Genomic DNA, 10,145 nt, shown 5'->3' with positions numbered 1-10,145 from the left:
GTTTCCACGCGTAGTAGGAGCTTCACAAATGTTTTTGCAGTGTGAGTTGGAGATTTGAAACTCGTTCTGGCGGTGGGGGTTGGGGAAAGTGGTATGGGCGCGAGGTGCCTTTTTAAAAAGGGGTCAAAAGAGAGAAGAAATGGGACTCGGCGAACTTCCTCTTTAAATAATCGGCCTTAATTACGCCATGGACTTTTCAGTTTTGGCGTGATTATAACCCTTGAGGGATCGCCTAATAACAACTCTGCTGACTGCTCCTGTAATTAACTCCTAATTTATTTCAAACAGGAAAAAAAAAAAAAAAAGGCCCCAGCCTCTTCCTGGAGAGCCAATCAGACGCGAGCGTCTGTGGCGTCAGCGCCAGAGCCGGCGCGGATTGGCTGAGCCGAGTCTCCCACTTCCCCTTGGAGGAAAGGCACGGCTCCCGGCGCGCCCCTCCCGTCTCCCCCCAAAAAAGTTTGAGTCGCCGCTGCCGGGTTGCCAGCGGAGTCGCGCGCCGGGAGCTACGTAGGGCAGAGAAGTCATGGCTTCTCCGTCCAAAGGCAATGACCTGTTTTCGTCTGATGAGGAGGGCCCGGCGATGGTGGCTGGGCCGGGCCCGGGGCCTGGGGGCGCGGAGGGGGCCGCGGAGGAGCGCCGCGTCAAGGTCTCCAGCCTGCCCTTCAGCGTGGAGGCGCTCATGTCGGACAAGAAGCCGCCCAAGGAGGCGTCCCCACTGCCAGCCGAAAGCGCCTCAGCCGGGGCCACCCTGCGGCCGCTGCTGCTGCCGGGCCACGGCGCCCGGGAAGCTCACAGCCCCGGGCCGCTGGTCAAGCCCTTCGAGACCGCCTCGGTGAAGTCGGAGAACTCAGAAGACGGAGCCGCGTGGATGCAGGAACCCGGCAGATATTCGCCGCCTCCAAGTGAGTGAGCGTCCGAGCCGGACAAGGGGTAGGCGGGGGCGCAGGGGTACGGGGGAGAGCCGAGGGCCGGTGTCCCAGGCTGGGGGGGGGGGGGACGGAGACCCCCTCTGCACTACACGCCCGGGAAAGCAAGCCTAGGAGTTCTGGCTTCGTATCCGCGCATCGCGTGTTCGCGATCCCCTAGCTGTGCAAAGTATCCGACACAATTGAGGAGTCGCTGGTCTTTGAAGGGCGAATCCTAGCTGGGTTCGCCGGGTCGCTCGGTTATCGGTTTCTCTGGTCCTCGGCCCCGCGCTCCAACCATTTTGCTCACTTTTGGTTCACCGTCCAGCGGGTTTCTGTCCCAAGGAATGAAGGGGAATACACTTTTAATGAGCACGCGAATGTGTGCCGGGCAGAGGCGGAGGTGCCTTACCTCCTTTCAAAGTTTACAACCCAGCGAGATGTGCCCTCATCTTAAAGATAGACTGGCAGAAATCTAACCCCCGGCATTGGGTAGAAATCATTACCGTCCTCTGGGTCCCGATCCCCGGAAGGGATGGCGGCAGAGGCTGGTGCCAAGGCGCAAAGTCTCCCTGTCGTCCCGCAGCCAGTACCTTCGCAGGGAGCGGGCTGGGGTCAGGCGCGCGGGGCGCGGGCTACGCTTGGCTCATAGTAATAATTAACAGCATTCCAGCAGCGCTTGAGAGTTCTACAAAGTGATGCTCATTAGTTCACCAGACCCTGATCATTACTGGGACCCCAAGTGTAGGCAGAGGCACAGGACCGGTGGTTACCCTCTTTACAGACACCAGGCTTTAGGAGGACTGGACTTGCTTGACCCGGGTCACCAACAATGGCTGAATTGGGCAAAGGGTCGTGGTGTCCAAACTCTGCTCCTGTGCATGGTGCCCTGACCGCCTTTGATCCCTTTCCCCAAAGAAACCAAGAGGAGGTCCACACACCTGCACCCCGCTTCCTGCCAATGAGGCAAGACTTGGCCATGCAGGCCCAGGAGAATTTATTTCTCCTCCTGCCTTAGCATTTATTTTTGGGCCTGGGTCCTTTTGCATTTGGAGAAGTCATTCCCTATAGACTCTTTTATTTTTATTTCCTAGCCTTTAAGATTTCCCTACCCAGTGCACCTTTAGAAAAGGTGAGAAAGAGGGGGTCTGCGGAGGCACCTTTTCCAAAGCCAGTAGAATCAGACCTTTCTCCATTCTCATCAGTCAGCCCTCAAGACTCGAGATGCATAGTATTTTGTGAACAAAACAAGGCCATATACCCAGGCCTCAGTGGCTGTCCCCTCTGGCATAGCTCTCCACCCTGTTAGAAACTCCGAAAGATTCAAAGGGTGTGGAGATTAAGGACTCAAAGAATTTAAACTCAAGTTTGCACAGTGCTTTATAGCACTTTTCACCATATTATCTTATCTGATCTCTGTGTGGCTGCCGCCGGCCTCCTGGTAACAGAGAAGGACATTTCAGCAGAGTTCAGAGGAATCTGCACACACTGTGTTTGGGCTTGACCAAAAAACAAAAAACAACCTTGGGAATATATAATGATCACCTATCTGGTGTGGCAGACAGGGCTCTGGGCATTCTAAAATTTAGTACTCTGAGCCACACTACACGGTATTTACCCATTTTATTGATGGTGAGATAGAGGCTCAGAAACTTGAAGAAACTTAATTTGTTAGACAAATCTTGAGTGCCCATGGATTTCTAGGCCTGGGTCAATGTCCATGAACACATTAAGGATTCAGGCCTTACTGAGAGTGGTGTCCAGAGATCAGAAATCCTCACTTGCTTAGGCCTTCAGGTCCTGGGATGGCAATTCCCCACTTGCTCTGTAAACAACCCCCCCCCCCCCCCCCCCCACTCTGTGGAGATGAGCTTCCCTGCTAGGGGGTCAGGCAGTTTGGGGCTCTGGGTATGACCTTCAGGAGAGAAAAATCCAAGATTCTGGAGAAGGGATTTAATTTAAAAACAAAAAGTGGTTCATTTGGTGCTTTGGGCCTAGAAATGGCAGTGGGAACCCTGGGGCAGGAGCCTGGGGCAGGAGCCTGGGGCAGGAGCCTGGGGCAGGAGGGAGCCACCTGCCTGGCCAGGTTTGTTATTTGGAGCAAGTAGGGTAACTGCTGTTTTGCTTTGTATAACCGCATCCATCCTTTGACTGGTTTAGAGAGGGGTGGCGAGGTAGGGAGTGTTGAGGGGAAGCCTCTGGACTTTATGGCTATGATACACGTGTGCAATCCCTGTAGCCCGGGTTTTATCATTCAAATGCAGCCCCTAGAGCGGCCAGGATGACTGTTCGGGGCACAGATTTCTTCCAAACAGAGAGTAGGCTCAGGCTTAGACTCTAGGAGCTTGGTTCTGAGTTGAGACAGCTGGGTCCTCCAGAGAGCTAGGTCAGGTTTGGGAAGGGTGAAAGCGGGTCTCTGAGTCTCCCCACGGTGTTGTTAGTTTATTTGTAAATTACGAAGTAGGTGCCCCCCCACCCCCCCGTTTATTTAGGGATTTGCCTAGGCAAAAGTCTACACTCCTGTGGTAGTTTCTTACCCATCCCTCACCCAGATTTCTGGTTTTGATTGATTGCAGAACCTACTGCTTGCTTTTCAGTCCCGAAAATGATGCTTCATAATTGTCACATTAGGACAAATCCAGTTCTTGTTGGAAATGGAGGCTGGGTGGGACTTGTTGTATCACCCTCAAGTATGAAGTGTAAACTCTTTCTTGGGCCATCGAAGTAACTAAACAAGAAATGTGACATTCTCCCCGTGAGTACTTTGGAGTTACTACTGTGGCTACTTTGGGAAAATTAGCATAGCTCGTAAAAGCCAAATGCAGAAAATTAATTGTTTAGCATTCTGCCTCTCAGCTCCACACTCTTGCCCCCGCCTCCCTTTGAGGAAAAGAAGCCCCAAGTTAGTTGAATACCATGGAATCACAAAGATGCCCCGTCCTATGACTTCCTATAATTGAATCCATTTTAAATATGGAGGTTGGATGCCTTTGGCATACCTTTGTTTTGCGTGTTATTCCCTCTTTCTAAATCCTGGCGACAAACTAATCGTTTACACGTTTGCTCCAAACCAGAGAATGGGTAGGGATGACTAAAATGTCATCACATGCTCTCAACTCAGAGGCAGCATGATTTCCCCTGACATTTACATTTATGAGCGAGCTAATTTTTCCCTCCTTCTTAGTAAACTTTATATTACGGAAGCACCAGGCCAAGAAACTTATCCCACGTTCAGATCTGTAAAATGATGTTCAGGTTGTATAATCTGTAGACTGGATGGAATGACAGCTGCATGGCTGTTTATTGCATGGGGCGGCTCCCAATCCAGAGATGCTATTAATTGACCGCAGACCTTATCTGCACGATGATCCTTCATAAATATGCTGATGCGCTCCAACTTTTCCCGGTGTGGAGAGGGGACCAGCGCAGTTTAGAGGACCCTTTTCATTTTTCTTCTTATGGGATTATCTCAGCATTGTACAGAAGTGAGGATTATCATGAATCCCGCCCCCCCCCCCCCCCCCATTAAAGACCAGAGAAATGAAGCTCCGAGGACGTGGGTTTTGTTTCTCAGAGAACATTCAGCTCCCTTGGCTCAGGAAGGGTCCGCTTATAGATATTCTATTTCCATTATCCATTATGCTGTGGGTTCCCATATAGATAGTTCTGTGCACTGTTAAAATCCCAAGCTTTTTGTAAGAAGACTCGGTTTTTTAAATCAAGCAGTTTATCCACTCAAATATGGTACTTCTCCCACAGTTTTGACAGAGGTCCCTTTCTGAAAGATGAAGAGAGGAAGGCCTGTGCAGGGGTGGACACACCTGGAGAGAAAGCCACTTTTGCTAATTCCCTCCCTCTCTGTTCTCTAGGACACATGAGCCCCACCACCTGCACCCTGCGGAAACACAAGACCAATCGGAAGCCACGAACCCCCTTTACCACGTCCCAGCTCCTCGCTCTGGAGCGCAAGTTCCGCCAGAAACAGTACCTCTCCATTGCAGAGCGCGCAGAGTTCTCCAGCTCTCTGAACCTCACAGAGACCCAGGTCAAAATCTGGTTCCAGAACCGAAGGGCCAAGGCAAAAAGACTGCAGGAGGCAGAACTGGAGAAGCTGAAAATGGCTGCAAAACCTATGCTGCCCTCTGGCTTCAGCCTCCCTTTCCCCATCAACTCACCCCTGCAAGCAGCATCCATATACGGAGCGTCCTACCCCTTCCATAGACCTGTCCTCCCCATCCCGCCTGTTGGACTCTATGCGACTCCAGTCGGATACGGCATGTACCATCTATCCTAAGGAAGACCAGCTCCATAGACTCCACGATGGATGTTTGTTTAAATGGGCCCCCCCTCCCTCTCCAAGAAGGCTGTACCAAGCCGATACTCCTGCTCCGCAAACTTTGCATGCACCACCCTAAGTGGCTAGGCCCACAGGGCCACCGACATAGTTGGCATTTCTTTAGGCTGGAGGCACCAAGTCCCATTTTCTTGGTGTCATCTTCTAGATGCCCCCTTCTCCTTTCACAAAGATTGGCTCTGATGGTTTTTATATATAAATATATATGTAATAAAATATAATACATTTTTATACAGCAGACGTAAAAATTCAGATTATTTTGAAAGGCAAAATTTATATGCATAGTATCTATACTTTTTTTCTATATATCACCTTCCTAAAAGAGTCCATTTGTTCTTAGAGGAGGCACAAATTATTCGCTGAAATTGCTGACATTGGGTGATTTTGATGGGATGATTGCCTTCTGCTTATGGAAAACAAAGTTTCGAATTAGAAACACGCCTAGGAATTAGATAATGGAGAGATTCCTCAAGAAGATGGGGACACGTCATGTTTTTGCATTTTTACACGCATTAAAAAACACATTAGATACTAGCATATTTGGCCCTCTATTTTTCCCTCTTTCTACATTGTTACAGATTGTTAAAGTTTTAACTTTTTTTTTTTTTTTTTGTAAGATCGATAAAAGGGGGTTGGGGATGAGAAGAGTCCTAAGGATGCCTTGGGGTAAGGTGGGACTTGGAAGTAACTTCCTAATTCCTCCCAAGGCTGTTGCTTAACTCCATTTCAGATAATTGGAGAGTACAAAGTTAAGGCCTGTCGGGGGAATTGACGGGTTCTGTGAAATACTAGGTACGAGTCAGTCCTCACACATTGCAAAGGTGACTGGGGGGCGGGGAGTGTAGTTAATTCTCTGCTTAAAAAAAAAAAAAATATCTTGTAACCATTACCTATATGCTGAATATTCTTGAACAATGAATAGATCCAGAAAGAAAAACAAATCCTGCTTTCTCTGTGTGTGTACCTGTTGTATGTGCTAAACTTATTAGAAAAATTTATATACTTTTTAACATGTTGGGGGCAGAGGGGAAGGCCATGTTTTGACTTGCTAAAAAAATGGTCTTGTCAAACAGCCCATTTAGCTCCTGGTACTTCATCTTTCTATCAATCTCCCCCCTCCCCCCCCCCAGTATACTTTTATCCCTTTGAAAGGGTGCCTTGTATAATTTTATATATTTTATTGAAGAGTTATTTCTTATCTCTTATTCTGAATTAAATTAAACATTTGTTTTATTGCAGTAAAGTTTGTTCCAAACAATTCTTTTAAAGGGTGCTCTCTGTTCTTAGCTGGGTTCAACTCCAAAATGCCCCCAAGACTGGGGGAGGGGGCTGGTGATTTTTATTAGGATGTTCGGGTGAATCAATGAAGAGTCGTGCCCAGATTCAGCCTGGGTTGGGGGAGTCGATCGCCAATAGCGAACCAAGTCCTTGGAGATAATTCCTCTGGCTGCTTGTGTTAGTCGTGGAGAAGAAATGGAAGTGCTGTTCGGTTTTTCAAACTCTAGTGAAAGATGAGCTTAGAAGAAGTGGGGGGGGGGGGGTCCAGGGATCTGAGAGGTTGGTAGATGATCAAGGGAAAATCTTGAACTTGAAATCTGCCAGCTACCAAAAGGGCAACCGGTTTAAAACTGGGGGGAAGGGACCTATAGCTCTTTGCGAATGGGGATTGTAACTAGATGCATTCCCTGGGTTGGGAGGTGGGGGTGGTTGCCTGCTGCCCTTTCGGGAGTGTGTCAAATCGCATTCCGTTTACCATTCCTCACTCCTTCCAAGGAGATGGACCCCGAACAAATGCTCTTTTCGGTTTGAAGGGGGAAGGTGGTTCATTCAAGCCCCGTTTGCTTTGCAGCCTCCCTTTCCACTGGGTACAGAACGGGGTCAGGCTTGGGTTTTGAGGCATCACCATTAAAGAAAAAAAAAAAAAAATCGCAGTGGGTGAGGGAGGCCGAGACGGATCTTAAATTCCGCTTTCTATTGTACAAACAAATCCGAAGTGGCTACTGATGATACCTTTCTGAGGTCTGTTTTCGGATGAGAAACGACGGTGGCCCCGGGAACGCGGGCAGAAGGGAGCCCAGAACTTCAGGCTGCGGAAGCGGATGGTAGGCAGATAGAGACCGGGCATCGACCAGGACTGGCGCTTTTCCGTCTCACGTTTTCACTGCGCCGACACCCCTTCTGGAGGTGGGCGCCAGGGACTGCATTTTCCCGCCCGGGGGAAGCTCCCGCGGGTCGGGCGACGAGTCTGAGATCTCCCAGCTCCAGCGCGGAGCGAGAACCGAGCCCACAGACCTGCTTCCAAGCTGGGGGCCGATTTCTGGCGGCTGCACCGCTGCGCTCCGGAGCTGAGCCCCGGGAGCGTCCCAAACCTCCCCAGTTTTCGCCTCTGCCATCCCGATGGGCCTCCTAATCCCAGCCCGGAATCCAACCGCCACGTTGGGTCCCTAATTAGCCCGTCCACCGAGCTTCCTTCCCGGCGCCGCTCGACCCCGCAGCCTCGGGCGATCTCAACCCCGGTTGGGGGATCCGGAGACGGCAGCTCCGGGTTAAGACAGCTTGCCCTCTGGAGGAGGGGTTCGCAAACCAGGGTGCGATCAGGAGAATTGAGACTGCGACCTGCGTGGCCGATGGGGTGGATTGGAAACGGTCTGGGCGACTGCGCATTAGCCCAATCGCCCCAAATCCCAAAGGAAAACTGAGGCCGGGAGCGAGAAAAAAAAGATGTGGCTCAGGCTCAAGCATACACATCCCAGCGCTACCAGGTGGATGGGGTTACCGAGGCGAGGATGCGGCAGGGCTGCGGGGACCTCGACCACAGCCAGAGGCCCCCGGGGCCCAGGCGGTGCGGCTGACTCTGCGCCTCCCTTCTAACCTGCCCCGTGTTCGGTTTGGCGGTCGCCTTGGTCCCCACCTCGGTCAGGCTCTGTGCGCCAGGAGTTCCAGAGACCGGACTAACAACCTGAGGCAGCAGGACAACCCTGATTCACCTGGGACCCGAGAAGCCGCGCCTTGGGACTTAAAGCCGAAGATGCCAGTCCTCCCGTACTTTCAACGCTTTCACCAAGCTTTTCTAGAAAGACAGCTCTGCTTTGGGGAAAGAGGGGAAGACGAAAGGAGAGGAAATCACATTTATTGAGCTCCTGCTCAGTGCGGACAGAAGTAGGCATTTCCTCGCACATTTCATCGAATCCTTGCACACCCCTTGGGGATGTGTTCTTGCTGCCATTTCATAGATGAGAAAACTGAGGCACAGAGAGGGTACTCACTAAGGTCACAGAGCCAGTAAGTGACAGCAGCAGAACTGAGGCCTAAGCATGAGCCTGGTGGAGGGCACGAGGGCTCGCGAAGACAGGCCCTGCAGAGGCTGTCTTAGACATAACGTGGGGGTCTCCAGAGCTCCCCAGATCGCCAAACCCAGAGAGCTCATCTCCGGAGCATTACTCTCCATCCCTTTCCCCACCTCACTGGCCAGCGGGGCTTTCCCTATCCCTGGGGACCTGGGACTCAGCCTCCCCACCCTCCCCATCCCTGCACCCCTGCGGAGGCGATGCTGGGGCAGGGCCGGCAGGAGGTAGGCAGCGAGGGCCTGGCTGGCTGGGAGCAGGCATTGGCAAAACGTCTGCCTGACCTGACTGAAAAGAGGATCCTTGCCTTTGAGCAGAACCTTGTCTGACCGAATGAAAACTCCCACGGCCATTCTTTGCTATAAAAGCCGCTCATTTGCCACGGGTTGGAGAGGCCAGTCCCCACCCCCACTCCCTCTCCATTGCTGGGTTTGGAATAAACATAAACCTCATTTATAAAAGAACCCACGTCAGACACACACACACACACACACACACACACACACACCCTGAAATCACAGGGCCCAGTTGGTGAAGTTGATTGTGCCTGTGTCCTTCTTCAGTGTAAAAAAAAAAAAAAAAAAAAAAAAAAAAGATTTCCAGATTGGTGATGCTGTAGGCCTCTTTAATGAAATTGGTCAGACAGCAATGAAGAAAAGTCGGCTGTCAACTCCTGGACCCCTCTCCCCCTCTCCCACCCTACCCCACCCCCTCACCTCCTCCTTACTAGAAACTAAATAAAAAGCAGTAAAATTACTTTCCGAAATAGCCCGCTTCAAAGCAGAACAGAGTACCAGGCTTCGGGAGTCCTGAGTCTTGCCTTGATAAGGTTCATAATAATCAAATCCGAACTCCATCCACCTCCTCTGACTCTTGCCAACCTCCTCCGGACCCCTCTGCATTTGTTGATGAAAACACTTTGATGTCCTGAGTTCTCCAAACAATTATTATTATAATTTTAAACAACCTGGTATTTTCCATTACTAACGGCTCGGGCTTTGAAGTTACACCTCATAATTTCCTAAATTAAATAAATCATTTTAAGTTTGCACTGGGAGGCTTTTAATAGCGGAGAAAGGAATATCATTATCTTATTGAGACCCAATTGTGGTGGCTCCAGCTTGGCTGTAGCTGGGGGCAAAGTAGGCTCACTCTAACAGACATACTTTATTAACCTCCCATAACTCTTGAAAGAACATTTTTATATTTTCTTTGATTTCCCCCCTCCCTCTCTTGTTTTAAAGCTGTCCCAACCTTTAATTAGTGCCTAATATGAAAAGCATTATTTTTTTAATGCTATGTAATTTACCAGCGGCAACAGGCCAACTTAACAATTGTTTATTAGACTTGGTTTTTCACACAGGGCAAAGAATGCCTCTCCAAACCCAACTTTTCATGGGTGGTTGCACTAATTAATACAGTGTCTGAGGCTCCTAGGGGGTTTTTTAATATTGAAGCCTATGGGGGCGGAAGGGGGTTTTAGAAGTCCAGCTCCTGCCGACGACGTTCTCGCTCTGATTTCTTTCATGCTGTTTTGATCCC

At 50.3% G+C, this 10,145-nt stretch overlaps 1 protein-coding gene across 2 annotated transcripts; it reads left to right on the top strand.

The window, feature by feature from the left end:
• The first annotated feature begins 396 nt into the window (after positions 1-396).
• On the top strand, positions 397-6,502 carry MSX2 (msh homeobox 2). 2 transcript variants are annotated; one of them, XM_045035270.1, is made up of 2 exons: positions 397-930; positions 4,775-4,896. In XM_045035270.1, exon 1 carries the CDS (start codon positions 524-526, stop codon positions 908-910), a length of 387 nt encoding a protein of 128 aa, XP_044891205.1. In that variant the 5' UTR covers positions 397-523; the 3' UTR covers positions 911-930; positions 4,775-4,896. The 2 variants fall into 2 exon arrangements, with proteins under 2 accessions (XP_044891205.1, XP_006927971.2); XM_006927909.5 differs by having other exon boundaries at positions 421-902; positions 4,775-6,502.
• Positions 6,503-10,145: the final 3,643 nt, after the last annotated feature.

Source organism: Felis catus, chromosome A1 (assembly GCF_018350175.1).
Source record: "Felis catus isolate Fca126 chromosome A1, F.catus_Fca126_mat1.0, whole genome shotgun sequence".
Classification (NCBI taxonomy): domain Eukaryota; kingdom Metazoa; phylum Chordata; class Mammalia; order Carnivora; family Felidae; genus Felis; species Felis catus.
This window is presented reverse-complemented; position numbering and strand designations above follow the sequence as displayed.